General features: G+C 42.3%; 2 protein-coding genes and 1 pseudogene across 22 annotated transcripts in view; 1 reads left to right on the top strand and 2 right to left on the bottom strand.

The window, feature by feature from the left end:
* The window catches only part of CACNA1C (calcium voltage-gated channel subunit alpha1 C), a 746,601-nt gene that overhangs the window by 653,577 nt on the left and 74,451 nt on the right, over positions 1 to 18,573 (bottom strand). The window lies entirely within an intron of this gene.
* Positions 1,807 to 2,604, bottom strand: LOC112668977 (40S ribosomal protein S3a-like; annotated as a pseudogene).
* LOC112668979 (ribonuclease P protein subunit p25-like protein) lies at positions 4,246 to 6,680 on the top strand. The gene has a single exon (XM_025461670.3). It carries the CDS (start codon positions 5,871 to 5,873, stop codon positions 6,360 to 6,362), a length of 492 nt encoding a protein of 163 aa, XP_025317455.1. The 5' UTR covers positions 4,246 to 5,870; the 3' UTR covers positions 6,363 to 6,680.

Raw genomic sequence — 18,573 nt, 5'->3', positions numbered from 1 at the left:
CGAGCCCGAAGTTGAGCTCCCGCTCCGGCCCTGCGCCGCGCCGCGCAAGCCAGCCTGCTGCCCGCATGACGTCAAGGGGAGCGGGGCGAGGCGGCCGCGGGCGGGGGCGGGGGCGGGGGCGGGGGCGGGGCGGGGGCGAGGGGCCGCGGGGCGCCCCGGGGGGCGCGGGCGCGGGCGCGGGCGCCGGGGGAGGCCGACACACCCCGCGCCCCCGGCCCCCAGCCTCGCGGGTCCTCGGCGGCCCGAGGCCTCCGAGCGGAATTCCAGGACGGGGGATACAGCCTGCCCGACCCCCGGAGTCTCTTGGCGGATCGGGTGACCGAACAGAACAGCAAAACGAGCTGTGATTCCGCGATTCTGTCTGATCAATTCTAATCAGCGCGGTTGTAGGAGTGACATGCAGCGGCGAGGATGGAGAGGGGAGGGGAGACAGAAGGGCTGGAGAGGCGGGGCCTCGCTGGGCGGCGGTGCCCCGATGTCTGAACAGACGGGCAGACCCAGGTTTGCTCATCCCTTGGAGGCAGCCGCGCACCCGTGCTACCGGGATATCCTTACCTACTTCTCTTAATTATTTCTGCCACTCCCAGAGGAATCTACGGAGGGCCTCCTCTTCCCGCAGAAGCAAACATTTCTCTCCATCACTCTGCGGCCACAGCAAGTTCCAGGGCACCCCCTGCAGGCCCGGGCTGCTCTAGGATGGGCCTTCTCAGCCCTAGCAGGGGACCTACAGTTCCCTCTGGGAAAACCTTTACCTCCCTGCCCTCAGACCGCCTCCCTCCCAGCCACACTCATTCCTTGGGTCCCCATGCCTCTAAGCAACTGCCTATGCCGAATTCGTATCGCCTGCACAGACCTCCCTTCCCGAGTGCCAAGCCACACAGCCAGACTCAGTCTCCACCTGGGAGTCTGATGGACTCCTCAAATTTTACATATCCAAGCACGGAATTCCTTCTGTTCTGTGCAAAACCTGCTCCTCGCACAGCCTTTCCCATCTTGGTTGTTGGGGCCAAACACCTAGAGTCATTCTTGACATCCCTTTAGTTCTACCCTCAGGTATATCCACAATGTGGCAGCCGCGTCGGGGTGCGCGCGCGGGGAGCGGGGTTCTCAGTTTCTCCCCTGCTGGCTGCTCCCCAGGTCTGAGCTGACATCATCCTTCACCTTGAGTTTCTGCAGTAGCTGATCTTGCTGGTGTACCTTCCCCTCCCCACCTTTGGTATATTCCCGATACAGCAGTCACAGTGATCCATTTAAAACGTCACATCACTGCACTCCTCCGCCCCAAACCCTCTAGTGGTTCTCATTTCACTTAGTAAAAGCCAAGGTCCTTAGAATAGCCTAGAAGGACTCACATGAACAGCTGTGTACACCTTTTGTCTCCGACAGCTCTCCCAGCCATACCAGCCTCCTTGGTATTCCCCAAGCACTACAGGAATGATCTCTAACCCCCTTCCCCCACCCCATCTTCTCTCTGTGTGTCTCTCTCTGTCTCTCTGTCTCTCTCTCTCTCTCTCTCACACACACACACACACACACACACACACACACACACTGACCCCTTTGTTCAAGCTGTCCCCACCAAGGAACACTCTTTCCTTAGATGTTCTCTTGGTGAACTCCCTCACTTCCTTCAAGACTTTGGACAAATGTCACTTTCTCAATGAGGCTCATCCTAACTGCCATATTTAGTACTGCAACCTGCCCACACCCCACCTACTGCCAGTCTCCCCCTTTTCTCTACTTTTTACATGTTTTTTTTTCCCAAATAAGATTTTTTTTTATTTGTCTCCATTAAATGTCTGAATTTTAAACAGACTCTTGGACTGGTGGTTCATATCCATCAGCTTGCTCAACTTTAGCACAGGTCTCATTCCCAGTAGCTTTTCCAGAACTACTACTTTCACCATGAAGCTCCATGAGTTTTCCCGATTCTAATTTGGGCTTCTTCAGCATTTTTACTCTTCTAATGAAGACATCATGGAGTGGATAAATAGACTGACAAGCTTTTTCTATACCTTTTCCAATGCTGTCTGGAATCAATTTATTGACCACTTCTTTCAAGTCATTTGCCTGCACCTCTCGGGTCATGATTTCCATCATTTTTTTTTCCAAATTTGGCAGACCTGTTGGTGCTGAGCATAAGAGGTCTTCCAAATCTGATTACTGTGTTTTTTAGCAAAACCAACACAAAATAGACAAAGCAAATAACCATCGGTAGCCTTTACATCAACTTGAGCTTCAATCATGGTCTGCCATTTTTTGACCATGGAGCACATTTTGTAACAGGTAAGATTCATGCCATGGAAATTAGTCAGGCAGTTTTTGCGCTGCACATCCTCAGTAATTAGCTTGAATTTTCTAAATGCAACTTCATTATTCTGCAGATCAGCAAGGCTCACTTCAAAAACGCGACCCTTGAGACCATCAGATGCAATTTTGGTTCCTTGAGTTCTTGTGACTAGTATTTTTCCAATATTTCTTATATTGAACATAGCTGGTGCTTTCACATCATATCAATCTTTCTTAGAAAATGGATCAACCACTTTCTTCTTGGCTCCTTTTTTTGCTGCCTTTCGTAAGGTGCTTGTTCTTGCCAACCGCCATGGCGCTGCTCTCTTTATATAGTATTTAATCTCTAACATACTACATAGCCTAGTCATTCATCAATTGTATTATTCATTGTCTGGATGCCCCACTAAAATGTGAAACCCACCAGGACAGGGATCTTTGTCTATTTTATTCCATTGTATCTCCAGTGCATAGAACAATGTCTGGCAGACAGCAATTACTTCATAAATAGATGTCAAATGAATGAATGAGTGAGTGAGTGAGTGAGTGAGTACTTGAGATGGTTTAGGAGAGCTATAATTCACTGCATCAAAATGCCTCCTTCTGTCCCCTGCTTGATACCTGACACCTCACCACTCCATCTTCAGTCCTCTGGCCAAGGGTTTTGGCTCCAGTTGAAAATGTAAATGCCCCTGGGAAAGGCATGAAGATTTATCGGTCATCTTCATCCTTCTAGATTATACAAGTGCCTACCTTTAGAAAAGCAGTCTAGATTTAGAAATAGTCCAGATTTTGTTGGTTACAAGAGAAATCTGACTTCTTTACCATTCTGGTGTTTTGTGTTTTTTTTTTTTTATAAGATTTTACTTATTTATTCATGAGAGATGGAGAAAGAAGCAGAGACACAGGCAGAGGGAGGAAGCAGGCTTCCTGCAGGGAGCCCTATGTGGAACTTGATCCCAGGAATCCAGGATGACACCCTGAGTGAAAGGGAGCCACTCAACCGCTGAGCCACCCAGGCATCCCCATTCTGGTGTTTTCATACTGAATTTTCAACCTAATAGAGAAAATTAGAAATGACACAAATCCAGATATCTCTTCTGTTTAGCTTTTGGATGCATTATAGTCCTGTGTCTCATAGGCCTACGTACCTGGTTATTTGTTTAATATTGAAATTGGTTTCCATCCCCTATACACACTGTATCACAGAAAAAATAATAGCTAACACCACTGAGGGATGTGCACTGTGGTAAGTGCTTTACAGGCCTTACTCATATGATCCTCATTGCAGCCCTAAAAGAAGCTGTTATTGCTAGTATCTCCGTTTTATAGATGTGGAAACTGAGATTTAGAGACTTAAGTTATTTGTCCAGGGTCACCCAGCAGGAAAACTGTGGAGCTTGGGTTTAGCCCAGGAGTGTCTGACTCCAAACATCCACTCTTGGAGGGGATGTCTGAAGGCGATCTCTGGAGTGGGTAGAAGGATGAAGAGTTTACATGACAGTAAAATGACCACAAAATGTACTTCTGAGAATTCAGGGCACGATAACAGAACAGAATGTATGTGTGCTAGGGTGCTACATGCTAGATTTATAGCCAGGCTTTTCTAAAGGTAGGCACTGTATAAACCTAGCAAGTAAATATTACCTTCATGCTTCTTTAGTTTCATTTTTCACTTCTCTTTTCAGCTGTGAAATGTGTTCTTTCCTTTCCAGAAAAAGGTATTTCCTGAATATTTGGTCTTGCGTTGTATACCCTATCTCGGCTTCTAACTTGGGAACACAGCCCTTGGTGCTCTCTTTTGAGGTAACAAATTCTCAACATGACAACGGAAATCATTCTGAGTTCTGATTTGAGGATTTGGGAGGTGGTGGGGGCGGCAGTTGAAGTCTTTCTTGCTCTCTGACTGCGTGATCTGATTCTCCAGCGAAAGGGGCTCCTCTCTGTCATAGTTCTTCTGCCTGCATAGTGCCACTCCGCCTGTGTGATGGTATGTTTCTGCATAGTATTGTGTTTGTATATGAATGTGCCTTGTCTCCACCCCCACTACCTTTTGAATGTCTTAAGGAAGAGAACTGTGTTCCTTTTTCTTTATGTATAGCATAATGCTCCATACCTATGGACACTTCAATGTATGTTGAGCGCGTGATTCACTCTGGAAAAGATTCCCTAATATGACCACAAATATTTCCTTTGGAAGGAATTCAGAGTACACTAAATTTGCTCATTGTGGCATATATGAAGAAGTAAAAAGCTTGGAAACAACCTAAAAATTCCACTTAAAGGGTAGGTTAAATATCATTGAGAGGTCACCCACATATAAGAAAAGAATCTGTTCTTCAGAACAACCCTAGAAAGGAAGTACTATTATCCCCACTTTACAGGTGAACTGTACTGAGAACACAGAAGGCTAACTGATTTGCCCGTTTTCATGGGTAGTAAAGATCAGAAGACCTAGGATCTGAACCCCAGCACTCTGTCTTCAGAGTCTATGCTATTAACCACTTTATAGATACATGAGGTATATTCACACCATGAAATCCTAACACAGATGGGAACGATATTAAGGAATGTTAATAACATGGGGAAAGATTATTTACACTAAAAGAAAAACAGGTTGTAACATACCATGTATGCTATGATTCCATTTTTCTTCTAAAGACAGGTGTATGTTTAAACTAGGAAAAAGACAATACAGGGTTCACACCAAAATGTTGTCAATAGCTTTCTTTGGCAGGTGGGATCACAGGTGAATTACTCTTTTTTTTTCTGTCTGACCCAAGGCTTTGAAAGCCAGGCTGCCAGGGAAGAGGTGAGTCAGAAGGCTCTGCTGCAGTGTGCCTTCCAAAGGTTACCCTCTTTACCTCAACAGGGCTGCAAACAGCAGTGCCTTGGAACCAAAGCGGCGTCCACACAGGGGCTTTGTATTGGGGCCAACTTGACCGAGCTGGAACTGTATTTCCCAGCATTACCGTCCCTGCTCGGTTCCAGGTCCGGATGGCCCATCACAGATATTTGTGGAGCATTTGGAGGGTAGAAGTGAAGCTGCAGCTCTCATGCTATGAAGGTCAGTGCACGACTACGGCGGCCGCTTCAAACTTGCAACACTTTGCAACCCATCTGGAGGCTTTCCCTGTTGGCGTGGTCCACAGCTTCCCCAGCTCCTGCCAGATCTTCCCCTTCAGCTATTCTGAGGCTGGAGCACAGCTTATGTCCAGGTCCATGGTAAAGGTTTCTTTTGGTTCCAAAGTCAAGGTTGGAGGACACCTGAGTGGCTCAATCAGTGAAGCCTCTGCCTTCAGCTCAGATCACAATCCCAGAGTCCCAGGATCGAGCCCCACATCAGGATCCCTGCTTAGCAGACGAGTCTGCTTCTCCCTGTCCCTCACCTCCCCTGCTCATGTGCTCTCACTCTTTCATAAATAAATAAATAAATAAATAAATAAATAAATAAATAAATAAATAAATAAAATCTTTTTTAAAAAGTCAAGGTTGCTGCGCGCCATCTTGGCTCCAGATCGACTTGGAGGCGTGCGCAGCCCGGGCGTGGGCCGTGAAGTCCAGACACCACAGCAAGTGGGATGGAGCACTATCGGAAAGCTGGCTCTGTGGAACTCCCAGCACCTTCTCCAATGCCGCAGCTACCTCCTGATACCCTGGAGATGCGGGTCCGAGATGGCAGCAAAATCCGCAACCTTCTGGGCCTGGCACTGGGTCGATTGGAGGGTGGTAGTGCACGGCATGTGGTGTTCTCAGGTTCTGGCCGGGCCGCAGGGAAGGCGGTGAGCTGTGCTGAGATTGTCAAGCGACGTGTACCAGGCCTGCACCAGCTTACCAAGCTGCGCTTCCTGCAGACTGAAGATAGCTGGGTGCCAATCTCACCTGACACGGGCCTGGATCCCCTCACAGTGCGCCGCCATGTACCTGCAGTGTGGGTACTGCTTAGCCGGGACCCCCTAGACCCCAATGAATGTGGCTACCAGCCTCCAGGAGCACCCCCTGGCCTGGGCCCCACATCGAGCTCCAGCTGTGGCCCACGACCCCGAAGAAGGGTTCGAGACACTTGGTCCTGAAGATCTGCGGAGCAAGCTATTTTCCAGGCATGACTATCTAAGAATGGCTTTACCTTCTCTGAAGAGCCTCTTGTAACTGCTCAACATCCCCAACAAGACCTGAATCTGCACAAGCGGGCCTCCCTGTCGGGCTTCCCCTTCTGTCTGGTGTGTGAAAAGGGACTGCTATGAAGAGTACAGGTGTGCGGTCTCAGCTGGGTTCTGGATTGCTTAAGAAGGGTTTACTTGGCATTCTACCTATTGTGCCTCTGTTCTTTATTCTGACAGAGATCCAAGGAGTGGGTTAGGAAATAAAGGTTCTGCCCATTTGTCTGATGACCATTTGCTTGACCTGCTATGTGGAGGTGGGATTAAAGTAGGGAGAGTCCCTGTACCCTCTTCCCTACCCCAAGTTCAGGGACATTTTTCTTTCTCTGCAACATTTATTACAGTTTAGTGGTTAAGGTCATGGTCTCAGGTATTGACTGCCTGGATCTGAATTCTGGTTCTGCCATTTGCTACTAAGTTACTGCTCTGGACCTTGGGCAAGTAGTGCTCTGAGCCTTAGTATTCCCATCCATTATAACAAGATATATGTGGTGCTTACCTCATAAGGTTGTTATGAGGATTGAATATAGAAATATACACATATGACTTTTAGATACCTCTTGGGCATGTAGTACTATGTAAATGTTAATTGCTATCATTAATGACTCCACTTACAAACATGTTTTTTCTATCTTAAAAACATAGCTCATGGGACACCTGGCTGGCTCAGTTGAAATATCATGTGGCTCATGATCTCAGGGTTGTGAGTTCAAGCCCCATATTGGGTGTAGAGATTACTTAAATAAACTTTAAAAAAACAAAAACAAAAACAAAAACAAAAAAAAAGTCAAGGTTGGAAGTGGCGAGAGAAAAATAAAAATAAAAATTGCAATTGTCTTTAGGGGTTTTGTCTTGATCTCATGCTCTCCCACCCTGCATCTGGCTTTTCTTCCAGACTTCTGGCCCTGCTGACCTATAGCCACTTCAGCCCCATCACTGGGTACAGTCTCAGCCCTACAACCAATCCCTTCCACCGTGTCACTCATAGGGGTACATCTTCCTCAATCAAACCTAATTGATGCATCCCAGCATTTCCCAGGTCATGTGCCTGGATGTTTTCATGAGTAAATAATAGGTAGTGCCTGACACATAGGTGCCCTTGATATATATTGTTGAATTCGTACTGATTACCATCACTTAATAACACTTAGTGAGTGTCAGGTTCTATGACAGGCACTTTAACCACAGTTAAGAGCCTCGTCCTTGGAGACAGGCCAAGCACAAAATCAGGCTCTCTGTGCTCTAGGCTGTGGGAATGTGGACACCTGACTTTACTTTCTACAAAATGGAACTAACAATGGAACCTACCTCTCAAAGGCGCTTGGGGGAATTAACAACTCAGGCAAGGCTTCTGTACTGCACTCATTAAGGCTTGTGTTATCATCCTTCATCTCCATAAGAAAGACTGTCAAGTGTCTGATATGTGACTGTACCACAGTCCTGCCAAAGAGACTTACCACCCCCATTTAAAAATATAAGACAAGCTAAGAGATTAACTTTCTTGCCCAAGATTGGGTAGTCAGTAAATGGTAAAATTGGGATTTGAACCCAAGTCCATGCAAATCCAGAGGCTGTGTACAATCCACTCTACTACATAAAACCAGTCAGGTACTGGAACTAAAATGGAGTGGGATGGACAGCTTCAGGAAAACTCACCCCACTCACAAGTCAGAGACAGAGCTGAAGAGGGTGTAGAGGGGCCCCTTCCTTCCTTCTGAGAGACCCCTAACAACCTTGCTGCCTTCACAACCCATGCCAGTATGGAAGAACCTCTACTGGCAGAGTTCTTCCCAACATTACATTGAACTCACTCTTCCTCACCTACTTATCTAGAAGCCACAGGACAAAGCAGATATCTACTAACCCACTGGGTTGTCTTTACATATTGCATTTAAGGAGAGCTCTCCTGGAAGTTCAGCCACAGTTTCAATCCCAAAAGGAGGCCAGAGTGAATGGAGTGTAGGGGGAATTCAATTCTCATCCTACAGCAGCCTCACATATTAGGAAAACGTTGTAGTAATACACCCACCCTTGTTACTTTCAACAACACTTCACACCCAAAGGCAGAAAGCAGCAAGATGGTCAATGGCCTGATCCTGGGGACTGCCTGTCTTGGCAGAGAATTAATACCCTGTGTGAGTTCAAATTATGGCACTCTCTTTCTACCTCAGCAAGTCACATCAGCCGCCCGTTCCCCCTCTGCCCCATCTGCAATATGGAGCCAAATGGCCTCATCTCTTACGGTTCTTTGCAAAGAGAAACTGATACCAAAAGAAAAGCTAAGTCATTAAAACAATTTTCTTAATTAGTTTTCAAAGCCCTGAGAAAGTTGGCTTCATAGGGATGACCTGCTGATGTTCCTTCCTCAGAAGGAACGCCCTGAGTCAAGTCTCAGAGCCAGTCCAATATTGTGTCCACCTCTGAGGTGCTCAAGGGCCATCACAGGGTAGTAGCCATTCCCACAGGTATTAATGTCCTAGGGATGCCATAAAAAATTACCACTAGGGACGCTTGGGTGGCTCAGGGGTTGAGCATCTGCCTTCGGCTTGGGGCGTGATCCCACGGTCCCAGGATCAAGTCCCACATCAGGCTCCCTGCATGGAGCCTGCTTCTCCTTCTGCCTATGTCTCTGCCTGCCTCTCTCACTGTGTCTCTAAATAAAATCCTTTTTAAAAATTACCATTAAATGGGGATCCCTGGGTGGCGCAGCGGTTTAGCGCCTGCCTTTGGCCCAGGGCGCGATCCTGGAGACCCGGGATCGAATCCCACGTCGGGCTCCCGGTGCATGGAGCCTGCTTCTCCCTCTGCCTATGTCTCTGCCTCTCTCTCTCTCTCTCTCTCTCTCTCTCTCACTGTGTGCCTATCATAAATAAATAAAATAAAATTTAAAAAAAAATAAAATAAAATAAATAAAAATTACCATTAAATGGTGGATTAAAACAACAGAAATTTATTCTCTCGGGTTTGAAGGCTAGAAGTCAAAAAAAACCCAGCAGGGTCATGCTCCCTTCAGGGTTTCCAGGGGACCATCCATTCTTTGCCTCTTCCAGCTTCCAGTGGCTATTGGCATTCCTTGACTTGTGACCACATCACTCCAATCTCTGTCTCTGTGGTCGCATTGCCTCCCCTTCTCCTGGCTGCAAATCCTCCTCTGCCTCACACTTACGAGGACATTTATCATTGACTCACTGGACAATCCGGAATGATGTTCCATTTCAGGATCCTTCAGTTAATTACATCCACAAAGACCATTTTTCCAAATAAGGTAACATTCACAGGTTCAGGGAATTAGGATGCGGACACATATTTTGGAAGACCACCACTTAACTCACATAGTACCTTAACTTAGACTAAGTTCCTGCACCCATTCTCATTTCATCTCAAGTCCAGCATTTACTAGTTGCTACAACTTGGGCAACCCTTCTCTCTCCCTCCTTGCCCCCTCAGTTCATTTATCAAATGAAACTTATGGGCAGATGCTAAGACTTAAATGAGTGGCAAATAAGTCCAGCACTGTTGCTGGACTATAGAAGGTGCTTCTTTCCCTCAATATTCAACCTCACACTTGTAACATCTCTATGGGTTAAACATCCCCAGTTTTTATATTAAAGAAATTAAATACTTGAAGAAGTTAAGTACTTTGGCCACACCTAATTTTAAACCACACAAGCGCATTCTGCTATCCAGCCTCTCTACCTCTTTAGCTTCTTAACTGTTCCAGGCCAATTCCAAAAGTATTCCCTGGTGCTAGATAGAAAATGTTTTTCTTTTCTTTTTTAATTTTTTGAAATTTAATCTTAAGTTTTCATTTTAATTCCAGTTAAAATACAGTGTAATATTAGTTTCAGGCGTACAATATACTGATTCAAGACTTCCATACATCACCTGGTACTCATCACAACGAATGCCCTCCTTAATCCCCATCACCCCCTGCCCGCCTCTCCTGTGATAACCATCACTGATAACCATCAGTTTGTTCTCCGTAGTTGAGTCTATTTCTTGTTTCATCTATTTATTTTTTTCCCTTTGCTTATTTGTTTTGCTTCTTATATTCCACATATGAGTGAGATCATATGGTATTTGTCTTTCTCTAACTTACTTTGCTTAGCTTACTACTCTCCAGTTAGATCCATGTCTCTGCAAATGGCAAGATTTCATTCTTTTTTATGGCTGAATAATATTCTGTTATATATAAATACCACATCTTCTTTATCCATTCATCAATCGACACTTAGGCTGCTTCCATATCTAGGTTATTGTAAATAATGCTTCTACAAACATAGAAGTACTTATATTCCTTTGAATCAGTGTTTTTGTGTTCTTTGGGTAAATACCTAGTAATGTGATTGCTGTATCATAGGGGAGTTCTATTTTTAATTTTTCGAGGAACCACCATACCGTTTTTCATAGTGGCTGCACCAGTTTGCCTTCCCACCAACAGAGCATGAGGATTCCTTTTTCTTCATATCCTCACCTGTTGTTTCTTGTATTGTTGATTTTAGCCATTCTGACAGGTGCAAGGTGATAGCTCATTGTAGTTTTGATTTGCATTTCCCTGATGATAAGTGATTATGAGCATCTTTTCATGTGTCTGTTGGCCATCTGAATGTCTTCTTTGAAGAAATGTCTGCTCATGTCTTCTGCCCATTTTTAATGTGATTATTTGTTTTTGAGTGTTAAATTGTAAAAGTTCTTTATATATTTTAGGTACTAACCCTTTTACTGGATATGTCATTTGCAAATATCTTCTTTTATTCCATAAGGTTGCCTTTTGGTTTTGCTGATTGTTTCCTTGCTGTGCAGAAGCTTTTTATTTTGATGTACTCCCAATAGTTTATTTTTCTTTTTGTTTTCCTTGCCTTGGGGGACCCACCTAGAAAAAAAGTTGCTATGGCTGATGCCAAAGAAGTTATTACTTGTGCTCTCTTGTTGGATTTTTATGGCTTCAGGTCTCACATTTGGGTCTTTCACCAATTTTGAATTTATTTTTGTGTATGTTGTAAGAAAATAGTCCAGTTTTGTTCTTTTGCATGTTGCTGTCCAGCTTTCCCAATACCATTTGTTGAAGAGACATTCTTTTTCCCATTGGATCTTCTTTCCCGCTTTGTTAAAGATTAATTGACCATATAGTTATGGTTCATTTCTGGCTTCCTATTCTGTTCTATTGATCTATGTGTCTATTTTTGTGCCAGTACCTACTCTTTTGATTACTATAGCTTCGTAATACAACTTAAAGTCTGGAATTGTGATGACTCTACCTTTGCTTTTCTTTTTCAAGATAGCTCTGGCTATTTGGGATCTCTTATGGTTCCATAGAAATTTTAGGATTGTCTGTTCTAGTTCTATGAAAAATGGTGTTGGTATTTTGATGGGGATTACATTAAATGTGTAGATTGCTTTGGATAGTATAGACTTTTTTTAAGTTTTATTTATTTAAGTATTGAGGGCTCAAAATCATGACCCTGAGATCAAGAGTCACATGCTCCTCCAACTGAGCCAGCCAGGTGCTTCTGGGTAGTATAGACATTTTAACAATATTTGTTCTTCCAATCCATGGGCATAGAATATCTTTCCATTTCTTTGTGTCATCTTCAATTTCTCTCATCAGTGTTTTATAGTTTTCAGAGTATAGGTCTTTCACCTCTTTGTTAGGTTTATTCCTAGGTGTTTTACTATTTTGGGTCCAAGAAAATGTTTATTTTTTTTTAAAAAAAAAGATTTTATTTGTTTATGAGAGACAGAGAGAGAGAGGCAGAGACTAGGCAGAGGGAGAAGCAGACTCCTCGCGGGGAACCTGACGCAGGACTCGATCCCTGGTGGGGATCAGGCCCTGAGTGAGCCGAAGGCAGATGCACAACTGCTGAGCTACCCAAGCATCCCAAAAAAATGTTTTTCTTTTTTTTTTAAGATTTTATTTACTCATTTATGAGACCGAGAGAGAGAGAGAGAGAGAGAGAGAGAGGCAGAGACACAGGCAGAGGGAGAAGCAGGCTCCATACAAGGAGCCCGACATGGGACTCAATCCCGGGTCTCCAGGATCACAGCCTGAGCCAAAGACAGACACTCAACCGCTCAGCCACCCAGGCGTCCCTTAAAAAATACTTTTCAAACTAAACTGTAAAATGTTCTCTTAAATAGATGTTCCAGAACTTTCCCCCTCTAACCAACTTTATAAATGTTTTCTTCTCCATCATTCCTTAAATGCATCCTAAGTACACTACTATCTTTAAAACATGGTTCTTTCCCTGGCCATCAGAAAGCAGCTATCAAGTCTCTTGTTCGATCCACAGTCTCTCATTAATATAACTCCCGAAATATGATTTCACCTTTCCTTTGATATTTCAGCTGGCATTCAATCCATAATGTCATTTCTCCATGACTCCTGGTCTTTCTCCTTCTTACCTGTGGATAATGGTTCAGTTCATATCTGTGCTCTGAATCATTCTTTCCTGAATTGTCACTTTCATCTATCCTTCTTGTAATTCCATGGCATTAATTTCCACCTTGCTTCCCTCCGAGATCACAAATCATGTTAGGCTCGAGTTCTCAAAGCCTTGAAAATTTTTGGTTCTTGATATAGACCAGGTAACCCTTCGCCTGGCATTTGGGAGAAAGGTACTTTATTAGACCAAAAAAAATGGGGAGGGGATGTTTGTTCCCTAAGACATCTTTTTTAAAGATGGTCCTCTATTATGACTAGATGCTAGGGATCTTTTATGGCTACACACTTGGGTCAACCTGAGGCAGTCCCATCCCTGTACTAAATCTGCAAGAATACCAGTATAAGCTACACAGATAAGAATAATTCCAAATATTTACATTCTTAGGAAGTAAACCCAAATTTCCTATAACAAGACCTGACTTAGTCACTCTTTCTTCTAAATTGCTGGAAAGTAGTTTTCCCGGTCCCAGGAGATGAAGAAGTTATAACTAATATTATCACCATTACAGGTCAATGCTCCATGACACATCTAGGTAACAACTTAGACAAAGCAAAGTCAAAGGGCTTTCATGGCCCACAAAAAGGATATCTTCTTAATGGTGACTATCATGAACGTGCCAAATGACTTCCATTCAACAACCAGGTAGAGCCAGGTAGAATCAAAAACCTGGCAGAAAAAAAAAAAAAAAAAAAAAAAACCTGGCAGAGTTTTCAAGTGTGACAGGACACTCACAACCATCTCTTCATATGACCCTGAAGATCTAGCTCTATCTACTAGAGAGATCTCAGGTCAAAGTTACATTTGAAGACAAGTTTCATTCTTTCAGTTTGCCAGCTTTGCCTTTTTCTATTATCAGATTCAAATTTTCTGTTCTCATGCTCAATCCTGTTTCTATAATCATTTTTTTGCAATGAATATAACTGTATTGCTCTATTATTTATCACCAAACCTTGGTAATAATTCTTTCCCAAGATGACTAACACTTGTTATAAAGTAACACCTACATCAGCTTCTTCAATGATTTAATCTCAATAATATTCTGTTTTCCTCCCCTTCTGTGCATATGGAAGAGTCTACTTCTCAAACACTCTGTATTTGGACACACTACTGGACTAGTTCTGAGCAATGAATTTTAAGTAGAAATGATATGTGTCACTTCAAGTTTGAGGTGATGAAAGGCCTTGTGTGAAGTTCCTGTTTCTCTCTTCTGCCACGTAATCCAGATGCTGAAGCTACAAGATGGAGAAGCATCCATCAGCCTAGATCCCTGAGTGACTTTGTGTGACAGAACCTCTCCCACAAACCCCCTCTGGACATGTAGTATGAGCAAGAAATAAATCTTTATTGTATTAAGCCCCCCAAATTTGGAAGCCATCCCCAATGAGTGACTTTGTGTGTCCTAACAGACAAGTATAAAACAACATCTGTGTGTATGTGTGTGTGACCCATGTGTGTTAGGATTTTGCCAAGTTCTGATTAGTTGAATTCTGATTAGTTCCATTCCAATCAGCATAAAATCAGCCAACGATTCTAATTTATAAGAGGGTAAGTTGTAACCATAATGACCTTATGATGGAGTAATATTGAGAGCATTTATAACTTATGTAGCATATAATAGCTCTTATTTGTTCTAGATAAATCAATGACAGTATCCACTTCAACTGATTCTGTAGATGAAATACCCCCAATACCTATTTCTCTCTTAAAATATGCTGAAGGTAAAAGCATACTTATGCCTGCATTTATATTGAATAGTTTATGCAAACTACTCTTGTCTAGATTAATCAAGAACATGCTAGCAATTTCCTAAGTGAGTTTGGGAAGTGTCGGAGTAGTTAATGGTATCTCCAAACTGATGTATGGATTACCCTCATAGTATATGGATGGTTTTAATTGAATCAGTTTCCAGATCCCCAACTTTCATATATATTCAATCTTAACACTGGTTGGAGGACAACATGGGGCAGAGGCTTGAGGCTGCCTGACACTCTCCCTTTCTTTTTTTTAAATTTTTTTTTTTTTTTATGATAGTCACACAGAGAGAGAGAGAGAGAGAGAGGCAGAGACATAGGCAGAGGAAGAAGCAGGCTCCATGCACCGGGAGCCCGACGTGGGATTCGATCCCGGGTCTCCAGGATCGCGCCCTGGGCCAAAGGCAGGCGCCAAACCGCTGCGCCACCCAGGGATCCCCACACTCTCCCTTTCTTTTCTGACTTTTCACAGCCATCCATCTCCTACACCACAGAAGAAAGGCACACTTTCACACACACAAACACACATGCACACATCCATTTCCCACTAGGGCACCAAAGGAAATATTTGAAATATGGTGTCCAGAAAGCCTCCTTTGATCAGATACCATCCCCTCCAGCCAGCCATCTTTGTAAGACATATATTTGGGATATTTAATTTTTATGTTAATCATTATTTTATTCATCATTACTTCACTTGGGGGTTAATAGCCAAAATGTATAAAGAGCTTATACATCTAAACACCAAAAAAAACCCCAAATAATTCAATTACTGATGATCTGATGACCCAAATAGACATTTTTCCAAAGAAGACATATATATGCCCAACAGACACATGGAAAGATGCTCACCATCACTAATCATCAGAGAAATGTAAATTAAAACCACAATAAGATATCATTTTACACACATCAGAAAGGCCAAAATAAAAAAGACACAACAAATAAGTGTTGGTGAGGATATGGTGAAAAGGAACCCTCTTGCAATGTTGATGGGAATGCAAATTGGTACAGCCGCTGTGGAAGCTTTTGAAGTTTCCTGAAAAAATTAAAAATAGAATTACTGTATGATCCAGTAATTCTACTACTGGGCATTTACCCAAAAAACTCCAAAAATACTAATTCAAAAAGATATATGCCCCCTATGGTTATTGCAGCAGTATTTACAGTAGGCAAAATATAGAAGCCACCCAAGTGTCCAGATGGATGGATAAAGAAGATGTGATATATATATATGTATATATAGTATACATATATATACATAATGGAATATTACTAAACCTTAAAGAGAATGAAATCTTGCCACTTGCAACAACATGGATGGAGCTAGAGGATATAATGTTAAGTGCAATGAATCAGTCAGAGAAAGAAAAACACCATATCATTTCACTCATATGTGGAATTTAAGAAACAAAAGAACAAAAGGAAAAAAGAGACAAGTAAAAAACAGACTCTTAAATACAGAGAACCAGCTGGTAGTTGCCAGAGGGGAGGTGGGTAGGGGGATAGGTGGAACACTTATCCTGATGAACACTGAGAAATGTATAGAATTGTTGAAACGCTATACTGTTGAAATAGTGTATGTTAATTATACTTGAATTTTTAAAAAAGCTTATAATGTACTTATTTTGCTCAGTTGTATACTAATAATATTAATATACTAATAATATTAATATTAATAATTCAACCCAGAAGAAACTTGTAGCACCAAGCCTTATGGTCACAAGAAAGTTTTTGTAACTTAAATTTAAATTTATATACCTGTTTTTGTCACAGAATACTATGATTGCATAATCAATAAAGACTTTTTGGTATAAAAAATATATTGCATCAGGGTAAACTTTTATGGAGGAAATGGAATGGAAATATGTTTCTATGGTGAAAAAGAAATGATGCAAAATCTTTGTTTAAAAAAGAGCTTTTAGATAATATTTTTGAATGGATAATAGAAGGTTTCAAATAGCAATGGTGTTTATATTTCATTGGAAACTTTTTAAAGAGGGATGCAACAATTTTATTTTATTTTAAACTGTCAAGATCTACAAAGCACCAGAAATTGCATCATTTACAACCATTTAAACTTATCATGAAAATTCTGGGATGTGAACTTGAAAATGTATAATGAGGCACATACTTTTTCAAAACTCTTGGGGGGAGGTGCAAGCAAAGCCGGGTAGGGACTCATTCAGCAATGGCTGAGGCCTTTGGAGGCCCAAGCCGGGAGGCAGTTGATAGGCTGGCCCTGCCCCTGAGCACTAATGCACGTTGCTCTTCAGGAGAGGCAGGCTACCAACATAAGTGCTGAGAGTGTAAGTACACATTTGTGAAACAAATTAACATCTCTGATTTCTCTGTTGTTCTATCCCCAACATGATCTTGAGCAATTTGCCTCCCTTCTCAAGGTTTTTAATCTTGAGATTCTTAGAGAAAGAAATGCTAAGTGTCATATGGTCCTGTCTTTTGTTATCCCAGAGAGTACAGAGAATGTCCAAACACTCCCGAGGAGTCTTTTTGACCCTAGATTATTTGTGTTTTATTCCATGACAGGATTGTTCAATTTTCAAGTATGTCTTTAATCCATAAAGGTCCAAAAGAGCAGACCCTGGGATTTCACTGCCTTTGTCTACCCTTTGAACAACTTGAGATTGGACTTTCTCAGCCTCAGAAGAAATTCTCTCAGTTCTGGTCTTTGGTCAGGATTTATTGAACAGATCTGAATCTCTCATATTTTCATTTACCGTCTAGGAGCCAAAAGGGTTACTTACTAGAATTTACTCTGGGTTCAAAGCTTGTATCTCTTCCTACCTGGCTGTGTAACTCTGGCAAGTCTCTTATGTTCTTTGAATATCCGTTCTCCCAACCATAAACTGGGAAACACCTAAGGAGAGGGCTCTCAGTATAATACAAAGTATTAACATGAAAATATGTGGTGAGTGAAAGTAGAAAAATAGCAGGGTATTTACTACCAGGAAAATGGACTTTTAAATTTTTATTTATTTATTTTATTTTAAGCAGGCCCCATGCCAAATGTGGAGCCCAACACAGGGCTCGAACTCACGAGATCAAGATCTAAACTGAGATCAAGAGTCAGACACTCAACTGACTGAGCCAACCAGGTGTTGCAGGAAGATGGAATTTTAAATCATCTTTGACAATCTGTGGTAGCACCCATTAATCACTTCTGGTCCAACCTAAGTATCATTAAGCACAATTCCAGTTCTTACTTTTTGTCTTTTAACCCTTTTTTTGAAAAAAGGAAACAGTTGGCCACCACTTCTTATGTAAGAGTCCATCATCTGTTTGAAGAGAAGATACTTGAAATCAATTCTTCAGAAGCAGAAGTCAGGAGTATTCAACATGTCCACACTACCCAGCCTATAGAATTTGATAACCAAATTTGCCAAATTTCTCATGAAAGACAAATTCAATTTCATTGGTTTTATCCCAGTAACCATTTTCTGCTTGAAAATTTCCCTGAAAACTCTGAAAGCAATCTTGTACAGGGAGAAGTTAGATCGACTAAATTACTAAATTATTTTCTGTCAAGTTTATTCATTTAGCTAAGGTCCCATCAAGATGGATTGTTCTGCAGGTGGCAGAGCAAGCTCCATTTCCTGGGACTGATCAATGTTACACAAGTTTTGGTAAGCATGGAGCTTAAAACATTTCCCATTACACAAAGAACTCATTTAAGCCATATTCAATAGCTTTTTAAATGCCCAAATTATAAATTAAAAAAATTAAAAGATGGAGTTTACGTGTCCAACCTCAAAAAAAAAAAATCTAATGGTTAACCCTCTCATTACTGAAGTCATGTGGATAGGAAAGCAGCATATGGGTGGCAAAAGGTTAAGTGAAGAGGGGCTAACTTGAAAGAGAAACCTGGTGCTATCATGCCTTCAACAAAGTGATCAAGTAGACAGATTGGTC

Source organism: Canis lupus, chromosome 27, assembly GCF_003254725.2.
Source record: "Canis lupus dingo isolate Sandy chromosome 27, ASM325472v2, whole genome shotgun sequence".
NCBI lineage: Eukaryota > Metazoa > Chordata > Mammalia > Carnivora > Canidae > Canis > Canis lupus.
Note: the sequence above shows the minus strand (reverse complement) of the source record. Positions and strands in the feature narration are given on the sequence as shown.